The following is a 21,891-nucleotide window of genomic DNA, read 5'->3' as shown; positions in this document are numbered from 1 at the left end:
AATCAATTCCTTATGAATAATTTATACGAAAAAGAAGAAGAAAAAAAAAAAAAAAAAAAGTAAAGTCAAATCAAAATCCAAAGATTGGGCTGGGCCAGGTTCCTTATTATTGAATTTTGAATTCTCCTTCTTTCTAGTATTAGGCCCAGTGAATGAGCCTCAAACTATCAAAGTCTTTCCCAAGCTTCTATGGTCTTGGTCTCAATACTTGTCCATTCTAGCTAATCATCACATTTTAATTTCACAAACATGTAATTTTGCGCGGTTAAAATGGATATGTTGCAATTCTTGCAATTTCTACAACAGAAAATGTTGCAAATATTAAAAAATGAAGGAAAAATATAATACTGGCGTGTCTTTTTCAGTTCATGTATGGATTCTTAGGTCTAACTGATATGATACACAAAAGAGTGATAATAACAAACAATCATAGAGCGCATTCTCTTGTACAGAATTTTCGTTACAGAAAACAGCTCCCAATCGTCCTCCAATTGTTCTGAATGTATGTAACACCTCTAAAATAAGCACAAACTACACAGATGTGGCTCAACAAACTTTACAGTTAGCGAAAAAAAAATCGTGGAAAACTAAAGCTAACACTAAGATGCTTGACTGTGTATACTATTCTGTACTTCAGATACAAGTATACATTGAGTCATTGAGTACAATGTGATGAACATTCAGTCAAGCTTACTTTTTCAAGTGGTCAGTCGCCTTATGGTCCATTACTAATCCACTATACTGTTGCTAAAGAGCTTGAACTGTTTGGCATCAAGAATCAACTTCCTGATTGATGAGACGGCCCCTAAAAGTCCAGCACCAGTGAAGATGATGATGATGGCAATGTTAACCAGATAAACAGTTGATTTTTTTGATGGTTTATGAGTCATGTTGTAGAGAAGCATAGGAAGTATGAAATCCAAGGGGATGAAACCAATGGCTCCTACAACACTGCTGATGTCTCCGAAAAATGGCAGCATTGCGGCTAAGAATCCACACAATACCATGTATGATGTACGAAGTATGATCCTAGGGATCAAATTTCTCATTGAAAACATCCCTTGGGTTGTATCTGCTGATTTCTTCTCCATGATCTCAAAAGCTACTTGAGAGTAAACCTGTTGAATTAATTGATTCAAATCAATTTATACACATGCATTGTAAAAAAATTACTATTACCCCATCACTGATAAAGAACAACCAGTTGGTTATCTACTTTTGTCAAGTCGTCCAAAATATTTATCATACGGTTCACACAATTCATGATCAAGGATTCACCATGATTACTAGGAATATTGGAAATTAAGCTTACCAAGCCAATGGCAAAAAGCTGGAGAAGAATGAAGATGACTGCGATTGCTAAAACCCAATCTGGAGCCAAAGCTGGTCCACTATCAGGCAGGAAACTCTTAAGTATGTTTGAAGTAGATTTGTTACCGAAGACATAATATCCAGAAAAGGCAACTGCATAAAATGTGACAAATATGACAGAGTAGCACATCAGAAGGCCTTTAAACATCTTCCCAGTTGCTGGAGGAGCCAGAGTTGCCTAACAAAGATGTAAAACAGAAAGAAAAAAAATGATGCTTGTTATCACCAAAAAATTATACAGTAGTAAAACAAAAGTAATCACAATGCAAAATTAATGATAGAAGAATTTTACAGAACAAGTTACCTGTATTTCTGGCAGTATGCCATTACCGAAAATTGCAGCTATGATGGAGATAGAATTGAACGCATTGAAAATGCTCACTGCCTTTGAAGAATCCAAAGAATAGTCCCTTGGAGGGGCTTTTTTTGAGGTAGCTGCAAATTAAGCCTCAAACTTATTATATATGCAATTCCATAACTCAAATAGCTTATTGATGCTTGCTTGCTTTCACATGTGATTTTTAAAGACAGTTATCATTAATAAAATTATTATGTTTGTAAAATTTTATGGAAATATGGTTGGTGTAAGTGGCTATTCAGAGTAAACCAACATAAAATAGAAATTATAAGAATCAATTTTAAAACAAGAAGCCAAAGATTAAAGTACAGTCCAGCACTGTAATTAATTAGTTTAGGTTCTTGAAAAATTGATTTTTTTTTTCTTCTTAAAAGCTTCCTTTATTTAGCCTCAGATATCTCATAGGCCTCAACCAGTCAAATAAATAAAACGATATGTTGACCATCATACCTAGATATAAGCATGCACTGACCACTAAGACGGTATAGCCCAAACTCAGAACCAATGAACCCAAGTTGATGTATCTGAGAGAGTGAAAGGATGGCAGCTGGGAGAGTACAATAAACACCACTGTCACCATCATTATGAACTGATACAACTGCAACGAGCCATTTGGCAAGAGACTCAAGTACATAAGCTTCCAACCCAACAAAAAAGAAGAAGAATATTAGTATCATAGTATATAATACTTGCATTGAATAAACTATAAGATCAATATTGAAGCAAGCAGTTAAACACTTAAATGTGATCCAAAGAATTGCAATTGTGATGCATGTTTTTTCCTAGGACTGCATTGGCTTCTATTAAAAGCATACTTAGCATGAACAGGGCAATTTCAAGATTTTAAGTGTACTAATCAGCAGAGTTCCATAGATTGTACCACAATGATCTCCTGCATTGGAGTGATATCCCCTTCATCGAGAGAAGAATGTCCACTGTGATACCTGTGGCTCACATCAATGTGTGCAACAGTTTACAAGGTGGACAATATTTCTAAATAGAGGAAGTACACATTTATGCAAGGACGTGTTTGCTAGCTTTTTGATAAAAGTACGATAAGCAAGAAAAGAGCAATTTTGAGATTCAACTCCATTGAAGTATTAAGCAATAATTCGGTTTAGTTTGCACAATACAATCAAAATCTCCTGGCTAGATGTAGGACTTGTAAGTGGCCTAAAAAATGTTCATTCTGTGGTGAAATATTGAAATCATAAACTCAAACAAATCCCAAATAAAGACATGTTTATTATACTCCTCATTCATTATCAGCAAAGATCTACTAGGTAGACTGATTTAAGCAGTTTATAATATGCCATCATTTAGTAACTCCGACTGTTTCAACTATTTAAAGGTGATGCCGTGATGTATATATCTAAATCTCTCCAAACTCTGTCTTGTCGAAATATTTAATGGGATATTGCTTTGTATGATTAATCAAACACGTGTTTTGATTATTTTGTAAAGCAAAGTAATAGTTGGAAAAGTCACTAATTAAGTCCCTTTAATTCAGCTAATATCACCAGGAAAGCAGAAAGCCATGTGACCAATTCAAATTAGGAATACAAATTGTGATGTTTACATATAAAAGCTGATGTCTAGAAGAAAGCTACAACTTCTGATGTGAATGTGATAAATAGGACTGGAGTCAGAAAATCAGCCCAACTATTTGTGGAAAGCTGATCTAACATCGCAATTTGAAGCACACAAATTTGAAAAATAAAAGCTAATCAAATGTTGACTTCAAATAGTAATCGGTGAGTTGAAAAAAACAGCTTAAGAATATAGTAGACTACTACCTGAAGGCATTGCCCAGCAAAGAGGATAGCTCCTATACTTATCCCGGTATTAATGGCCGTTTGAATGAACACTACAAAATAAAACATCCAGCCATACCCTATTCAAATTTGTATGAAAAAAAATAGTTAGTTTTATGTTCAAGTAGGCCAGGTGAGTAATTACTGATAAATATGTGCAATAATAATTGTTTCACTAACAATTTCATTGCAAGTCATGAAGCACAATATTAGGTATCATATGGACAAACTTCTAGTAACAAACAATTACTTCTTAAAATTCATTGATATACAGTAACTAGCTACCGTCTTAAGCAATTTTTACAATCAATATTACATGATTCTGAGTTGCATAGTCTAAATAGAAGATATAACCAACAATATCATGCCAATTAGCATGGAAGTAAGGAGTAAAAAAGTACGGAGTAAGAACTTTTTATATGGGTCTTAATTAACATTTAAATTTTGAAGCTTATAAAAACCATCAAATTGTCAAAATGATTAATTAAATTGCCTTAGTCCATATAGGAATTTTTCAAAGAAAAAAGTAAATCTTATTGAATGCACAGAGTAAAAGTAGCAATAAAAAGTAGTTTTCCACAATTATCTTTAAATAAATAATCATATACAGTCTTTATTCTTTCAACAAGTAAGAATCAGATACTTTAGTTGCCTAAGTTTGATAATCAATCAATCTCTAAATTCTGATCTGTATTAATGTATATGATCAATCAATCACGTATAGTGTATTCACTTTATTAGCCTAAGTATATCCCTTGCTTGCTTAAACAGTTTGATCATTTACATAAATTATGTTTGATGATCCATTTTCAATAAAAGTAGAAGAGGGATATACTTGCCACCAAAATGACCTTAAGAATATGCATTGTCTTTGCTATAGCCTTATCTTCTACAAAGTAACTATGTATATGCGGGTTTGATTCTTGGATATTATCCGACTCTTTGTAAAAGTACTACCTCAAAACTGTAATCAACTAAGCTAGCCGACATTTATGCTTGTTAGATCAAGCACGATCCTCCAAATTAAATGTCTTTTTGGTGTATTATGCTCAATTCATTTTTTTCTACTTAGCTAAAAAGCATAGCAAAAACTTCAAGCTACTAGTACAAAAAATCGATAGATGCTAGGCAAGCACAATACTCTACGACTAATTAAGATCCTGCTTTTATAATAAACGTTCTTGAACTTTTGGTGTAGATGCAGCATTATTGACCATACTTACTTGCAGCATTATTGACCATACTTACTCCATTAATCAACATATTATTACTGATATATTATTACTAATTGTACTTACTCCATTAATCAACACATTTGACTAATCTAATTTTGTAAAAGCTAGATATTTCGTAGATTGTTATCATGATTTGTCTACGACTCCATAATTATACTTCCTATTGATTATAACATACTCCATATTATATAGAAGATGACTCTTTCCATCACTATCTAGTATTTAGTATTTATACAATATTGAAATTTATACATACACTCAACTCCAACTGTATTTTCTTAAATGCCATTTCACATGACAATTAACAAACCAGAAGTATTATTAAAAAATTTACAAGAAATCTCAAGCATATCCTCTCTCAAGGCATCAATCAATATCAGATTAGATAGGAATTAAGTTGAAAAAAAAAATACCAAAAAATTGCTTTAATAAAAAAGTGAACCCACAATTTAAATGCTTGTAGTTGGAGTTGTGCAGTATATTTATCTTGGAAACCTACAAAATAGACGTGCTAGGTTTGACTTCGTATTGTTTGTCTTTTCACATTGACACAGCACACAGACAATATTTAAATGCTCTATTGAATGGTTATTTAATTGATCAATTTATGTTCCTGTCAAAAGAAAACATCTACCAGTACTACCTTCTTGTTTTTACTTGATCCTAAAAATTTGCCATTGTACATTTATACTCTCTGGCGTTCAAGAAACACAGTTACTCCATACAACACTAGTCATACGCTCATACGACCACTAATTTTGACTCCTATGGTCTGTTTGATAACCGGTTATAAACATCTAAAATGAGTTTGAGATATTCAATGTGCACGACATACATTGTACACAATGCATTATTGTTTGAGACCCCTTAACCCTCAATTGTACAAGTGAATTGATTAATACCAACATACCATCAGACTTGCAAAACTGACAGGACTCGTAGTGTACTCGCACCTATAAGGCTATAAGTCTATAACTTATGTTACTCAAATCCGGGTGTCCAACAAGGGTACGCATCCAAGTGTTTGATTCGACTATTTTAAATTATGAAAAATATCTATGCAAGAGTTCAACAAAGATATTTAAGGTAAAATAAAGAGTTCGACTGACATAGTTAGCTATAACTAAATAAAGCACCTTACCCTAAACTCTTCTCACCTAAATTTGACCCGACCCGACCCGAACAACTTGTTTACCACATCCACAACGACCACAAGAAATCAACACAATTATACTCATACCCGAATTAGACCCTAAAATTTTTACCCATCATTAAGCGTGATCCTAATAAAACGCCATTTTCTCAGGCGTTACAGAATCTACCACAATTCTAACACTAATCACACTAAAACAACCTCAAATTCCGCAAAACAAAACAAAAATCAGGAGAGAGAAAATAACATACCAAGAACATCAGCAGCAAGTTCACGGAATCGAATATGACGGCGACCATTTCTCTCACAATAATCAAGAACAAGTGACATCAAATAATAAGCGTAAAACGTCACCAAACCCATCACCGTTAAACAGAAAAATCCTAATCCCCAACCTAATCCTCTGAACACATACGGCAATGCCAGTATTGTTGGCCCCACTATCGCAGTCGTCAGATGGTATCCTGCGTGATACCACTTTCCTGCAATTTAATTTCCACATTATATTGTCGTGTTGATAGTGTAATTTGAACTAGTAACGTGACACGATTCGTTACCTTTAGACTCGAGGACGAATTGTGCTCCGGCATCATCGTGTTTGATGTCGGGCACGGATGATGATGATACTGGTCCCGGATAAATTTTTGTAGTCATTGGATCTTCCGGTGGCATGGTAACGAATTCAATGTAAGAGAGAGAAAATGGAGAATTTTAGGAAAAAAAATTGGAAATTTGGGTAATCTTATGAATACGGAATTAGCTTTAAATGAAATTGCTGACAACAATGTGTTATTTTATCTTTAATTTGTTTTTTATTTAAAAATGGGAATTAAGAAGGAATAAGAAAATTTTCTATAAAAATGCTTTGCTTTGTGAAGAGTATAAGAGAATAGAAGAGGTAGAAATGAGTGATGAATGATAGTTACAAATTTATAACAATCGTTGATTCAGATCGCGGGAAAATTATGGGGTTAGTTATAATTTTTGAGGAAGGGTACCAAACTTTTTGGTTTGCAAATTGTTGTTTTAACACCATTAATTTAGTTTTTTCAAATCACAATATATGGTGTATTTTTAAGACTTATATAAGTGTATAGATAATTAATTTTAATTTTGAATACATATGTATAAATGAAGACTTTTACAGATAATTGGACTAAAAAAATAGAAGTATAAAACTCTGTTTAAAATAAACAAATCTTAAGCTTTGGTCAAGAATTTATAGCAATTGGATGTAAGAAGTAAAGAAGAATGAAGTATGGAGGAGGACTAGGAATATATACAACTAATACAAGTTGGTATTAATTAAAGTTCAATGATATGACATAGCAAATGGCAACCACGACATTGTCATAGTCTTAGATCTAGAAGAACATATTTAGCCCTTTGACAACATTTACACACAATTCATGGTCAAGGTCAACTAGTGAAACATTTTTGACAAAAGTTATTGAGTGAATTTAGATTTTTTTGATTGATTTTATTCAGTATACAATTAAAAGATATTAATACTCCGTACTTGTTTTAAAAAAATACTACTCGTAATACTTTTATTCAATTAAATAAGTATTTAAGCCGAGTAGATGTTGATACTCCCTCCGTTTTTTTTTATATGCATCACTTTGACAATTGCACTATTCACATACCATGGTTGACTTAATTTTTTCACCTCTAAAAAATGAATAAATGTTATTATATATCATTAGATTTGTCATAATGTCTAGTTTCATAATATAATTTTGTTACAATTTTTACTAATACACAATTAAAGATGTTTATGGTTAAAGTAGCGTCTCGACAAATGTACCGGTCAAACAATCTCATACTTGTATCTATAGTGGTATGTGAAAAAAAAAATAAAAAATAAAAAAATTATAAAGTTACAGTGATGATAGATAAACTTGTCATGATTGAGATTAATAACAATTTTACGATAAACCTCGAGTAAATCTGTGTGTTAATTGTCCGTTCAACTCATTCCACACACGATAAAATTTAGCACACATAATATCCATAAGATGGAATGCCGTCTAATTAATATCCACTACATGATTATCACGCGTGGGGGGCAAAACTTCCTTTGTGTCTCCATTTCTCAACAAGACCATGTTCACACGAATGTGTATTGCCTACTCCTTTGACTCAATTTTTTCTATACTTTTCAACTCCTTAAACAATAATTAAGTAGTGCCTTTTTAAAAAACTTTTCTATAAGTTTAATCTAGACAAACTTATTTCAAAAAAGAGTTTGTCTTGTTCTTGTTCTCGTCTGTTGCTGTTCCTGTAAAAATAAACTAAGTACAATGAATTAAATAAACATGAAATTTATGCAAGAGAGTAGTTGATGGTAGGTTAGAAACCAAATTTATCAAATCACTAATTCTAGTTTAAACAACCCACTGAAATAGCCACCAGTTGAACAAAAGGTTACTCTCTAATGTGACTAAACTACACAAAGGTCAACCTGAGCTCATTAATTCAATGCAAGATGTTCAACTATACAACTTGAACATCAACGCAAATTAAACTAGGATGTTTTAAAACTCTCATTTGCTGCCTTTCTTGGCTTTGGCTTTGGGTTCGGCTTCGGCTTTGGCTTCGGTTCCGGTTTTGGCTTCGAGCTGTTTGTTGTATTCCTCCAGCTCTTTCTTGTATGTTACCATGCTCTCAGCTGCCTTCTCATTCCATATCTTTTTCTCCTCTTCACTTAGTTCCTGTAATCAACACATTAAATTAGCAATTTGCTATGTTCCAATCTTAAAAGTATGCAATTTTCATGTACAATACATATGTTGTAAGAAGAGAGCATGTGAAAAATTTACCTTCCATTTCAAAGAAATAAGTCCATTGATGGTGGAGAAATTGGTTTCAGACCGCTCCTTCGTCAGATTTTTCCTTTCTTCCATACTGCATTTCAATGACAAACCAGTTTAATACGGAGTAATATTTAACATCTAATCTCAAAGCAAGTTTTCTTCTCTTAATCTTCAACAACAGCTCGAAAAATGATTCACCTGAACAGAAAGAATGAAGATGGAGGCCTTTTCGGCTTGTTTGGATCAGTGACTTTCACTTCCTTGTTCTTCTTCTTGTCCTCCTTGGTTTTCTGCAATCATTAATCGGAGTTAAAACAACCCTCAAAACCATAATACTCATATATATAAGCAAACAAAAGATACATTTTAAGAATGAATGAACAGTAATCAACCTTGATGATGTTCTCAGCCTTTTCTTTCTTCTTAAGCAGCTGTAAAGCCTCAACTTTCTGAATTTTCATGAATTCATCCTCCTCTTTTTTCAAGCTTGCAGCTTCTTCTTCTTTCTTCTGTTTGTACACCTCCATCTCTTGTTGGTACCTTTCCTTGTTTAAATTTGCAGTCTGAAAAAAATGATGTTAACAATAGAACTAAAATGAATAACAGAAAATGATAAGACAGATTATGACTGTTTTGTGATGTTGACCTTTTGGTAAGGTGTTTTTTGCTCTTCTGACATGTTTTTCCATTCTTCACCAATGATCTTTGATGCCTATCAAAGTATCAATCACATACAACACAATTTAGTTACACTTCTAATTTTCTAAATATAGTTAACATGTTACAAGTTCAAATTACATTTATTACAATATCCACATGAAAATTGAATTCAGGTAGATAGAAGTATATTACAGCTTTTGAACCATAATTATTCAATTACCTCAAGCACATTATGGCCCTTTTCAAGCAAATCAGCTCGCCTCTCGTTCGAGTACAAGAAGAAAGCACTCATTGGTTGTTTTGGCTTCAAAGGGTCCTTCTCCTTCCTGAGAATTTTAAGAAAAAAAACATTAGTTAGCCAACTTTCATTCAATCAATCCAAGAGCAAGCAAAGAGTATTACAGGCAAAAGAAAAAAAAAATGAAGTCAATACTTTGATTTTTTGGTATCCTTGTTTGCTTCTTGCTTAAATTCAAGGTACTGATTAAGCAGCTCCATTGCAGTCTTCTGCTTCTGCTCTTCCTCTAACAATTTCATTGCTTCAATTTCGCGCTTCTCTTTGCTGACGATCTGCAAATAAGCTTCTTTGTCAGCTTGATACTTCTCCTCATATGGTTTCTTCTCTTCAGGAGTAAGGGTCTTCCACTTAGCACCCAATATGTTTGAGACTTCCTTGAAATCTGCATCAGGGTTCTCTTTCTTGATCTAAAACACAAAACAAAAACCCAATTTAGGTGGTATAACCTATATATGATCAACCTTATAATATATGGTGGGACTATAATAATATGATTATGGTCCAAAATGGAGTAAATAAATTTACCTCATTCCACTGATCTTTGCACCACAAGGCATATGCTGCAGCTGGCCTTTTCCTTTCTGGGCATTCCTTCTTTTTCTTATCTTTCTTCTCTACTTCTTGGTCTTTCATGATGGGCAGAGTCTGGTCATAAATCACAATTGATGAATTTTATTAAAATCAGAAAATTTCTAAATTCAAAACCCTAAATTGAAACAAATTCATTGAACACATATCATTTCAGAAACCCCCAAATCAAAACCCTAAATTGAAACCCAGACTTATTATTGCAAGAACAAACATAATCCAATGGTTCACAATCATCACATTAATCAAAATCAGAAGCCCCAAATTCAAAACCCTAGATTGAAACCCATATCACTTGCAAGAGCAAATACATTTCAACTCATCACATTCATCAAAATCAGAAAACCCCCAACTTAAAAACCCTTAATTGAAACCCAATCAAACCCCCAAATTCAAAACCCTAAATTAAAACCCAATCAAATTATTAACAGCAAAAACCCAGAATTCTCAAATTTTAGTCAAAAATGTGACTAACATTAACTGAAAGTTAAAGGTTATTAAGAAAACAAACCATGGTAGGCTTAAACTCCTTCATCTTCTGCAACTTTTTGAGCTCCAATTGAAGCTTCTGCTGCTCTTCCTCTTTCTTCTTCAGAATCTCATCTTTCTCCTTCAACATCTCCTCAGTTTTATCCTTCTCAATCTTCATTTTCTCCAACATTTCTTGCATCTCTTGCAAATCCTTCTCAAAATCATTGGTCTCTTCACTTTTCTTCGCCTTCCCTTTCGACTTCGCCTTCGATTTCTTCTTCTCAGACCGAGGATGAGAGAGAATTTCATTGTTTTCCTTGGTCAAATCAGATTCCGGCACCAATGCCGGCAAATCCACCGAATCAGATGATTTTCCAGCCAAAATGTTAGCCTCATTTGTTGATGGGTTCTTCTCCTTTAGGGCTTTTCTGCTTCTTCCCTTCTTCGTCGGAACTGGGTCGGAAGCCATTGGAAGATTGGATGTTGCAGTGGCAGCCATTGATGATTAAAGGAAATTGAGTTTAAGAGGATTTTGATTTTAGGGTTTCTGGTAAATTTGAAATTGGGAGTGAGAAAATGGTGGGGTTTATAAGGAAGATGAAGGGGTAACGGTCATGTTTTTGGTTTTCAAATTCAAATTCATATCAAAGTGGAATAGTGGCCGTTGGTGAAAATCAGGGCTGATTTTCGTTTCCATAAAAAGTTGATGAAGAGCCTCAGCCCAATTATGATATTATTGCCCCAATTTGTTTCCAATATTGGAAGATTCCAAAGATAATAAAATGAACTTGAATTGTATTTTCAAATACTAATTTTTATTGGATTTAACTTAAGGTGTCCATTTACTATAATATCCTGATGTAAAATTATATCCTCTTAGCTCTCACCTAGGTTGCATAAAGCCCCGTTCTTTAGAGCTGCTCTGCTCAAATCTAGTCTGTTATGCTATGCTTAAAAGAAATCTGCTCTGCTCTATTTTCAAATAATAATTAATAATAACAATAATAATTAATATTCAATAATAATAATTGATATTGTATTGATGATAATAATTTATTATTTTGAATAATTATTAATATTAAAAATAATTCTAATAATTATTAATATTAATAATAATTAATTATTAATGTTAATAATAATTAATATTTATTAATATTAACAATAATTAATATCTATTAATATTAATAATAATAATTAATATTTATTAATCATAATAATAATTATCAATAATAATATTTAATAATTCAAACTATTAAGAATTAATATTTAATAATATTATTAATTAATAATTTCTAATAATTATAAAAATTCTTTCAAAAAAATAAATAATAATACTAACAATTAATAAAAAAAAAAATTTATAAACATTTTATATTAGAATCACAATGTGTAGAAACATTTTATGTAGGTATTGATTGTTATTTCATTGAGTTGAGTTATTTTTCAAATCTTTCCATACAATTTAAGAATTAAAAAAAACGAGATTGTTTTCAAGTAGTACTTTGTATATCATTATTATTTTTGGGGTTAAAAATATATGATTAAGACAAATTTATAAATAAAATCATTATTACTCATTAAATCATTTTATTTTAAAATTTTTGTGAAATAAATATAATTAAAGTGTTGTGTTTTATCTTTCTACTATTAACACATGTTAAATATATATGGTACACATATATTTATGTTTTCACTCATCTTAGGGTAGGTTTCCACGTTCTTTTTCCGGCAGGTTTTTCGGCACTATCCGGCGATCAGGTCAGTGCGTTCTGGTCAGGAGTGGCTTCTCGGTTTTTTGATGCAGTTTCCTCGTCATTTAGGTGCGATTACATCGTCATTTTGGAGCAGTTTCGGGTTGGTTTGGTGCAATTTTGGGCTGTTTTGGTGCAGTTCTGAAACCTTTTCCCGACATCATCTCCGGCGTAAGGTCTGATCAGGTGTGCGGTTTTCAGTCAGGGGTGTTTCAGGCGGCTTTTGGGCGGATTTTAGGCGGCTTTTGTGGGAGGTTTCTTGACCGATTTTCTGGTAAATTTGCAGGCTATTTTTCTCGGGTTTTTAGGTTGTTTCTGGCGTCTTTAGGGTAAGATTTTCTTGTAGTTTTTGGGCTGTTTTGGTCAGTTTTCAGCCTGCGTTTTTGGGTGGCTTTAAGGTGCAATTCTACTGTGTTTTCAAGCGTGGTTTTGCTCTGTTTTTGGGTGCGTTTTGGGTGCGGGTTCAGGCTGTTATTGGGTCGTTTTGCGGGCTGTTTTTCTCTCGAATATTGTTGTTATTTTTAGTCAGTTGGTGCAGTTTTCAGACGGTTGGTTTGGTGCAGTTTTGGGTGTAGCTTGGGTGTGTTTTTGGTGCTGTTTTTGGTGTAGTTTTAGTGTGGATTTGGTGCTGTTTTTTTGTGTAGTGTTGGTGTGATCTTCTTGTGGCAAGTTGAGGTGGGTGTTATGCCTCCTATTGTCCCGTTCCATTGCCCATTTATGGGTCTTAATGGGTGTCAAGATGGTCGGGGTAATGGGCTCTCTAAAGCTTATTTGCTTACTCATCTTCATGATCGTCATTGGTGTGCAAATACTCGTGATTTGACTCGGCACTCTCTTTCTTCTAATTTGGCTATCTACTTGGAGGCGGAGTCAACCTTTCGTCGTATGGGCATTTGGCTTTGGGGGGAGTGTTTCAAGACACATACTCTTCGTACGAAGTGTCGGCATGGTCATGCTCCTGATGATTTTGTGGCCCCTCCTGATTTTGGGGATGGTGTTGTTCGGTTTGTTCTTTATGGTTTTCCTAAACTGCAGGGTCCTACTTCTGAGGTATATGATCCTGTTCCTAGGGTGCCTAGTGAGCCTCATTTTGCTTTTGATGTTGCTCTTCTTGATAGTTTTTTATCTAAGCAGTTTCGTTCGATGAAATCTATCCCTCCTAAGTGTCGCTTGGGTTTTTCTCGGGTTCTCAAAGGGGCCCTTGATAAGGTGATTAGCAAGCCTGATGACATCTCTTATTGGGTTCAATTGCTTGTGTTGTCTCTCTGTGTCCTTAAAACCTTTTTCTCCGAGGAGTAGTCGAGAGTGTTCTTCGGATGTCAGGCGACAGCGGCAGGAAGAGAGTATTACCGCTGCTATTCGTTCTTGGTGTGAGCCTGGTGAATCTGTGCAGTGCAGCTTGTGCGAGACACGTTGGCTGATGTGTCTCCACCTTTGTTGGATGTTGATGAGGACCATGATTTGTCCGAGCGTAATATTAAGTAGTGTAAGAGAAAGATTTTTGACGGACATTACACTGTCGCGGGCCCGCAGTTAGGGTTCTTTCGTCTTCTGGTCTTTCCCCTTACAATGATGCTACTCTTGCAGATTTGCAAGCTAAGCAGCCTTCCTTTCCGGCTCCTATCTTACCGGATATTCCCGTTGGTCAGCACCTTATTGCTACTCCTGCTGTTGTTTTGGATCAGATTAGGGGTTTTCTGCGAGGTACGTCATGCGATAGAGACGACTTGCTTGCTCAACACGTTATGGATTGTTTGGTGCTGCAGTTGCTATTTCAGATGAGTTTGTGGACTCTATTACGCAGATGGTTAATCTTTTTCTCGCTGGGAAATGTCCTGCTGAGTTAGGAGAATACATTGCTAGTGCTCCTCTTACGCCACTTGTTAAGCCCGGCGGTGGTATACGGCCTATTGCTGTGGGTACCGTTTGGAGTCGTTTGGTTTCAAAGGTTGGGGCTGCTTTAATTGGTCTGCGTTTGGTAAGCTATCTAGAAGGTCTTCAGTTTGGTGTTGGGGTGCCTGCGGGTGGTGAGGCTATTCTTCATGCTGTTAATCGTTTGGTTGAGGCGCGTGGTGGTGATGTTGGCCTCACCATGTTGCTGGTGGATTTCCAAAATGTCTTTAATTTGGTAGATCATTCGGCTTTGTTGCGTGAGGTTCGTCTTTGCTGTCCAGCTCTCTCGCGATGGGTTGATTTCTGTTACTCTACTCCAGCTAGGTTGTTTTACGGGGATCATATCTTATGGTCATGTCAGGGAGTGCAACAGGGTGATCCTCTAGGCCCTTTGCTTTTTGCATTGGTTCTTCGTCCGTTAGTGTGCCAAATCAGGGATTCTTTTGACTTATGTTTGCAAGTTTGATATTTAGATGACAGGACTATTATTGGTGACACTTTAGTGATAGGAAAGCTAAGGTTTTGGAGTTGATTTTGGCGGAGGGACCTCGTCTCAGACTCCATGTCAACGTTCAAAAAACGGAAGTATTCTGGCCCTCGGAGGACCCTCAGCTCAGTTCAAATTAATTAATTAATTAATTAAACAAAGTCCTTTAGTCATTGGTTAGTTTATTTAGACTTATTTACAAACACAAGTCAAACCAAACGGTTAGTTTAGTCACATATAAGCTATGCACGAGTAAGAATGCACAAGTAGTTCACATAGTCACAATATGATGCAATGAGTTTGCAACCTAACCATGGCTCTAGTTCTCTAAAGTTCAAGGATATGGGTTAAGTCAAAGAGGGTCCATGGTTATGAGTCCGGATGCATCGCGCGAAAGCCTAACCTTGAAGGGTTGGCGCGTATGGATGGGACCCCGCAAGTTAAAAAACTTGCTTCCACGGTTTGGTGGATTCACAAATTCGCATGTACCCGTCGTTGCCAGGAGCGTTCGATTGGTTAGATGAAGCGTGAACCCCCAGAGGGTTATGGCCATATGTAGAACACATATGGGTTTCAGAAAAGTGAGAAAAAACTCAATCAGGAAGTAGAATCGAGCCAACGATACTAGAAATGGTCAAAACAAGAAGGCAGAGTTCTGGCTCAGTATTGGAAGAACTTGGCGCCAGACTACAGGAATTGTCGCCGCAAAAGAACCTCTGTCGCCAAACGACAGAACTATCGCCAGGCGACAGAAGCTCTTTACAGGCGACGGTCTCTGTTTTCTAGACGCTAGTTCCTACATGCCTTGGCAGGTATCTGTGTTCTTAGAATTTTCCAGATTTCGCAATATTATTTCGATTCTAGTTGTGAAAGATATTTCTCAAATTTCCTATGTGTAAAATCCTATGTTTTTTACTCATTTCGGATGGTCTATCCAATGAGGACCTTTTTATGCATATGACAATAATGTTAATCAAAATTACGCACATGAAATACTTAGAATTTTCGAGTCTCATCCGCTCATTCTAAATCATTGCCAAAATAAATTTCAGGAATTAAAATAGATATCCTGCCCAGTAGAGTCGCCAAAAAACTGTAGGGAATATTTCAAGCACTATAACCCCAAGCTTGAACCCCACTGTGATCATACACTAAAGTATGGTGACGTTCCAAAGGGAAGAAAGCTAGAGCAAAAGAGTCGCCAACAAGTTTTAGGAACTTGTAAACCAATCACGAGGTGAAGGTAACACCCCTTAAACGATCCAGGAGATCATCAACTCCATAAGGTCTTGAACCAAATAAGGTTCGGGGATGAGGGTACGAATCCAATCTACAAAAGAAAGGACCCGCCCTATAAAATAGGCCTCTACTTTGTTCTACTCGTATTCATGTGCGCTTTCTGACTAACATGCAAACATTATATTTAGCCCTAAACCTGTTTATCTATGTTGGTTGAATATTAATGCACAAATAAAATTATTATTGGCGATCACTTGAATTAAAATCACATTAGCCTAAACCAAATTATTAATTATCTTATTAAGCGTGATTTCAAGTACAAATTTCCTTTAAACAAGCATAAAAGGCGTGATCAAGCAATAACAATAAATAAATCAAGCAACATAATAATAATCATAAATAACAATTATGATAACAATAATCATAATAACAATAAAAATCATGTTAATAATAAAGCTTAATAATAATAGCAAGATCCTAGGCATGATACTAACAAGATTAATAACAAATCCTAGCATGTCACTAAGCAATAAAGATCAAAGCTTTAAACCTAACATGGTACTAACATGCTATTAGAAATAAATAAAGGCACCCTAAACATGATACTAGAAAGCATTGAAAACATCCTAACATGATACTAGGAATTAAAACAATAATAAACATGCTTTCTACATTGAAATAAAATAGGGAGTAAGCTAGTCTACTTACTTTGAAGCCTCGTACCTCTTTCTAATAACAAAATACACAAGTTAGTAAACTTCAATGAAAATAATAAAGAATTAAAGAATTAAGGAATTAAATTAGAATCAAATTAAATAAAGTTTAAACTAGATTTGGACCAAACCCTTAGAAAAGTATAAACCTTTCACGTCTAGGGCGAAGGCAACTTTGAACTTGGCTAGGTGTTTCAAGATCTTGTGTATGCGGAATTGTGTTTAATAAAAGGATAGTTTAGAAAGAGAGAAAGAAAGAAAGCATATATTGCTCAAGAGAGAGAATAGAGAGAATCAAGTAATTCTTGATGAGAGTTGATCGTTGATGAGAATTGATTGTTGATGGAGGGTCGAGGACCCTATTTATAAGGAAACTGTCCGGAAAATCATAGAACTTGATAAGAAATAAAACTACACGTTGTTGCCAAAAAACCGACCTTGTCACCAGAAATTCATCTTGTCGCGAGGCGACAAACCTGTCGTTTGGCGACAAAGACAGTTTTTGTGAATTTTGTTTTTATCATATATTTTGATCCAAAAGTCTAAATAAGTCATATAATATGTCATTGGAAATCTCTTGAAGTCTACTTTCTAATGCAATTAGAATCAGATTAAAATCTTTTGTAGATAAAAAGATATGGCCGAAATAGTAAAAGGGTGTCAGTTTTGGATAGAGTTTCGTATTCCTTTCATATCTTTTTCGTTATAGCTCGAAATTAATATTATAATATATCATTGGAAAGATAATTTCAAAATCTATCCAACCATATAAAATTTGGATAAAAAATATGAAGCACGAAAATAATATCTGATTGTCTTTGAAAACCTTTAAATTCGAATAGAACTAGGACTTAAAAAAGGAAAGTTTTATAAAAGGAAAGTTTTATTCAAATTCAAACTCTATGATCTTATCTTTTCAAAAAAAGGATAATTAAGATATTTTAGAAACTTATAGAAGATTCTAATCAATCCTAATTAGTTTAGGAATAGGAATAAACCTTTGGACCCTCCACATGATCATTGGGTCGTAGGTAAAATCCGGTTTGGGCCCAGTTTAGTATTTTGGCCATAACTTCCTCATTATTCATCGGAATTGGGCTTATAATATATCGTTGGAAAGGTCTTTTCAAGACCCATCCAACTACACTATTATTGGACCCTTATCATGGACCAAACTAAACTGGATTGGACGTTTTTATAAAATAGAGTGGGTTTTCGAAAACAGAAAAAAGGATTTTTAATAAAAACTAACCGCAACACAAGACTTTTCACACTTTCACCTCATTCGATTATGGTTCGACGCAAAAGGTATTCATCACTGGGTTTTGTTTTTGGGGAGACACAAATGGGTGTCTACACTGGGTGGTCCTGTCAGTGCTGCTTCCTCTTTTTATGGTGAGCTTGTTTCACATAGAGTGTCGAAGACCGTTGTGCTAATGGATGCTGTTGCTAAGTTCGATGATCCCCAATGCGAGTTGTTGCTTCTTCGTGCGTGTACTGGGGTTTCGAAACTCTACTTTGCTTTATGCGCACTTGTCCTCCTTGTCTTTTTTAAACATCACATGTTTCTTTTGACGTGGCCCTTTAGGCTTCTTTGGAGCGCATTGTAACAGCTTCGGGGCCTGGTTTTGGTGATTGGCAATGGCGACTTGCTACCTTAACTTTTGCTTATGGTGGTTTGGGTGTCTATTCGGCGGGTGATGTTCGACATTATGCTTTCCTTGCGTCACGTCTGTAGTCTTCTGGTCTTCAGGCTACGCTTCTTCGCAATTCTGGTATTGTTGGTACGGGACTGGCCTTTGATGGTGCTCTTAGTCTTTTTAACAGGAATGTGGAGACTGACCTTATGAGTAACCCTAGTGAGATTGCTGCCCCCAGACTCATGAAAAAGTTGGCAAATATATATTTTCACGAAGGTCACTACATCTGCGGATTCCACTTTCTCCTTAACTCCGCGTCAGGTAGCCTTATGGAAGTCCCAGCAGGGGATCACTCTTCGGCCTGGTTGCGGACGGTCCCGATATCGAATTTGGGTCAGACTATGAATGGTAAGACTTACCGTAGTGTTCTTTGCTACCGGTTAGGTGTTCCTTTGTTCTCCGTTTTCTGCTTGCTTAAGGGTTTTTGACGGGGATATTTATGGGGATCATGCTGTGTCTTGTGCTAGGATGGTGGGTATTAAACATCGACACAATGTTGTTCATGACACCCTTGTTGATATTTGTTTTAGGTCTGCTCGAAAGGAGGTTAACGTTGGGTTGATTGGAGGAAACGACGGGGCTCTACGACCTGTAGATGTGCTGCTTTATTCCTGGGATAGAGACCTTGATGTATGTGTTGACTTGACGGGGTCTTCTCCTTTGACACAATCGGGGTTGTCTGACTTAATTCCTGGTCTTGTTGTGTTGGCGGCGGCTCAGCGGAAGCGGGACAAGCATGGGGCGCGTTGTAGGGCTATTGGCTATGGTTTTCTTCCTTTGTCCTTTTCTTCGTTGGGAGAATTAGAGAAGGATGTTATTGCGTTGCTGAAGCGGATTCAAGCGTTTGTAAAGACTCAAGGTATTGGTGCTCGTGCAGCTGCTCACATCTTTAGCATGATCGGGTTCGCTATAGCTAAAGGGGTGGGGGCCCAAATTGTATCTCGACTCCCCACCATTTCTTGCAAATTGATTGACTCTGTAGGTTTTTTTGATATTTTTATAATAATAATAATAATAATAATAATAATAATAATAATAATAATAATAATAATAATAATAATAATAATAATAATAATAATAATAATAATAATAATAATAATAATAATAATAATAATAATAATAATAATAATAATAATAATAATAATAATAATAATAATAATAATAATAATAATAATAATAATAATAATAATATTGTTGAAATCTGCTCTGCTCTGTTCTGATCGGCTCTGCTCCGCTATCCTGAAATCTACTCTGCTCTGCTCTGCTGAAATTTTACTGAAATTTAATCTGCTCTGCTTATTAGCTGACCCCTGCTCTGCTCTACTTTGCGCAGAAGCTCAAAAGAACATGGCCTAAGAATGGTTACGGAATCAGATACGGGTACATAATACACATTTTTTTTAAGAAACGTAATACACTAGATAAAAGGAAAGACGATACGAATACGGCCAATTAAGCAAAATACAATATGTTCATAAACATAACTTTTATGAAAGTTTCAATGAATTTTGATAAATTTTACTACCTTTTATTATCATATAAGATCGAAAAATTATTTTAAAAAATCATCAAATTGAATATATCGTAAGTAAAGTTTGTTAATAATAAAATTAAAAAATGTGCCAAAGTACCTGGTAGGGCTAGTACCCATAAGAGTACAGGTGCATATTACGTGTCCTATATGGATACGATAATCAATTGAACTACCCATGTATCAAAGCCTTTCACGAGTCACAACGTGAGACAAATGTAAAATTATGAATTGGGAGTGGGTTAAAGATTATTAGATGGTCTCATTAACCAACATGTTGCGGATCATTCTTTAGTCTACTCGTAAAACATATTGAAATTTAGTTATTTTTAGGTAACATGTAAATCCATATTGACTACATAAATTTTTATTTTTCTTTTGGTATACAGTTTTATTGTTGATGACAGATGCAAACCAATATATTTAATGCAGAGGAAAAGTCATTAGATCAGAGAGAAAGAGGAAGAGAGCAGAATTTAGAGAGAAGAGAGAAGAATAATATGATTGATTGAATGAATGTTTTCCCGTACACCCATACTTAATACATGCCCCTTAGAGATTACTGTACCTAGCTGGCACAGAATCTAATACATTCATTGTACTAAGCAAATACATCATAACAGAAAGGAAAAGGACAAAAGCAGGTATAATAGAATGCCAGCTAGAGCAGGAAAATATCAGGCCAAAAAGAGAATAAGGAATTTAGGATAAATATCCTTAATACCCCCCTCAAGCTGGTGGGCGAAGAAAGAAGCTCCCAGCTTGTGAACATGTTGCTGATGAAGCTTGACAGGAAGAACCTTGGTTAGGATGTCAGCAACCTGATTAGCAGAAGAAACTTTTGCAGTCTTGATTGTGCCTTGCTGAATCTGATCACGAACATAGTGGCAATCAATTTCAACATGCTTGGTTATCACACTTGAGAATAGTGGAGAACAGAATTGGCAGCAATAGCAAGGGCAGCTTGATTATCACACTTGAGAATAGTGGGAGGAAGATTCTTGAGACCAAGATCCTTGAGAAGAGCAGTTAACCAAGTAACTTCACAGGTGGTTAAAGCCATGGCTCTGTATTCTGCTTCAGCAAAAGAACGAGCAGTGACAGGCTGCTTCTTTGTCTTCCATGAGACAGGTGATTGACCAAAGAAAATGCAGTAATCAGTGGTAGAACGCCTTGACATAGGACAACTTGCCCAATCACTGTCACAGTAGGCATTGATTTGAGCAGCATAGCTTGTAGCAAGCAAAATACCTAGAGACAAAGTCCCAACTAAGTATCTCAAAACCCTTTTAGCAGCCTGAAGATGAACAGTTGTGGGATGATGCATAAATTGTGCCAGAATGTGCACAGGAAAGGCAATGTTAGGCATAGTAATAGTCAAGTAGATGAGTCTCCCTAGAAGCCTTTGATAAGTACTTGGATCAGAAAGGGGATCACCCTTATCAACAATGAGTTAGAGATGACTATCCATAGGGAGCTGCAGGGGTTTGGTATTTAGCATTCCAAACTCCTTGAGAATATCAGTAGTGTATTTCTTCTGAGAAAGGAAGAAGCCAGCATTAGATCTGTCAATCTCAATGCCTAGAAAATATCTAACAGGACCTAGATCTTTCACGTGAAAAACCTTAGACAGAAGAAATTTGAGATTTGCAATTTCAGTCGAATCATTACCACATATCAGTAGATCATCTACATAAACCTAAACAAGAGTGATAAAAGTAGCAATTGTCTTGGTAAACAAGCTATAATCAGATTTGGATTGAGTGAAGCTCAAATTCAGGAGGCCACAGGACAGCTTATGAAACCATTGCCT

At 35.3% G+C, this 21,891-nt stretch overlaps 3 protein-coding genes across 3 annotated transcripts; all 3 read right to left on the bottom strand.

The window, feature by feature from the left end:
* Nucleotides 1–461: 461 nt before the first annotated feature.
* LOC145578900 (putative GABA transporter 2) lies at nucleotides 462–6,809 on the bottom strand. The gene is made up of 7 exons (XM_081636199.1): nucleotides 6,489–6,809; nucleotides 6,183–6,413; nucleotides 3,526–3,623; nucleotides 2,180–2,366; nucleotides 1,676–1,806; nucleotides 1,313–1,549; nucleotides 462–1,118 (listed from the first exon to the last, which is right to left on the bottom strand). Exons 1-7 carry the CDS (start codon nucleotides 6,601–6,603, stop codon nucleotides 729–731), a joined length of 1,389 nt encoding a protein of 462 aa, XP_081492325.1. The 5' UTR covers nucleotides 6,604–6,809; the 3' UTR covers nucleotides 462–728.
* Nucleotides 6,810–8,235: 1,426 nt separating this feature from the next.
* LOC145578889 (high mobility group B protein 13-like) lies at nucleotides 8,236–11,353 on the bottom strand. Its single transcript, XM_081636189.1, has 9 exons — nucleotides 10,805–11,353; nucleotides 10,231–10,350; nucleotides 9,841–10,112; nucleotides 9,628–9,733; nucleotides 9,394–9,459; nucleotides 9,140–9,310; nucleotides 8,946–9,037; nucleotides 8,754–8,838; nucleotides 8,236–8,645 (listed from the first exon to the last, which is right to left on the bottom strand). Exons 1-9 carry the CDS (start codon nucleotides 11,261–11,263, stop codon nucleotides 8,478–8,480), a joined length of 1,539 nt encoding a protein of 512 aa, XP_081492315.1. The 5' UTR covers nucleotides 11,264–11,353; the 3' UTR covers nucleotides 8,236–8,477.
* A 9,402-nt stretch (nucleotides 11,354–20,755) lies between these two features.
* LOC145605881 (secreted RxLR effector protein 161-like) lies at nucleotides 20,756–21,447 on the bottom strand. Its single transcript, XM_081661951.1, has 2 exons — nucleotides 20,998–21,447; nucleotides 20,756–20,947 (listed from the first exon to the last, which is right to left on the bottom strand). Exons 1-2 carry the CDS (start codon nucleotides 21,445–21,447, stop codon nucleotides 20,756–20,758), a joined length of 642 nt encoding a protein of 213 aa, XP_081518077.1.
* Nucleotides 21,448–21,891: the final 444 nt, after the last annotated feature.

This window comes from Chenopodium album, chromosome 2 (genome assembly GCF_948465745.1).
Source record: "Chenopodium album chromosome 2, dcCheAlbu1.1, whole genome shotgun sequence".
Taxonomy (NCBI): domain Eukaryota; kingdom Viridiplantae; phylum Streptophyta; class Magnoliopsida; order Caryophyllales; family Amaranthaceae; genus Chenopodium; species Chenopodium album.
The sequence above is the reverse complement of the archived record's forward strand: the minus strand, read 5'-3'. Positions and strand labels throughout refer to the sequence as shown.

Coding starts and splice junctions, on each gene's coding strand:
- LOC145605881 (XM_081661951.1), bottom strand. CDS start 21,447: ATGCCTAACATTGCCTTTCCTGTGCACATTCTGGCACAATTTATGCAT. Junction 20,948..20,997: donor CTGTTCTCCACTATTCTCAA/GTGTGATAACCA, acceptor GTTCGTGATCAG/ATTCAGCAAGGCACAATCAA.
- LOC145578889 (XM_081636189.1), bottom strand. CDS start 11,263: ATGGCTGCCACTGCAACATCCAATCTTCCAATGGCTTCCGACCCAGTT. Junction 10,113..10,230: donor GCAAAGATCAGTGGAATGAG/GTAAATTTATTT, acceptor TTTGTGTTTTAG/ATCAAGAAAGAGAACCCTGA. Junction 8,646..8,753: donor TTATTTCTTTGAAATGGAAG/GTAAATTTTTCA, acceptor TGTTGATTACAG/GAACTAAGTGAAGAGGAGAA.
- LOC145578900 (XM_081636199.1), bottom strand. CDS start 6,603: ATGCCACCGGAAGATCCAATGACTACAAAAATTTATCCGGGACCAGTA. Junction 3,624..6,182: donor ACTTGCTGCTGATGTTCTTG/GTATGTTATTTT, acceptor AAATTTGAATAG/GGTATGGCTGGATGTTTTAT. Junction 2,367..3,525: donor TTGCTGGGCAATGCCTTCAG/GTAGTAGTCTAC, acceptor TTGGGTTGGAAG/CTTATGTACTTGAGTCTCTT.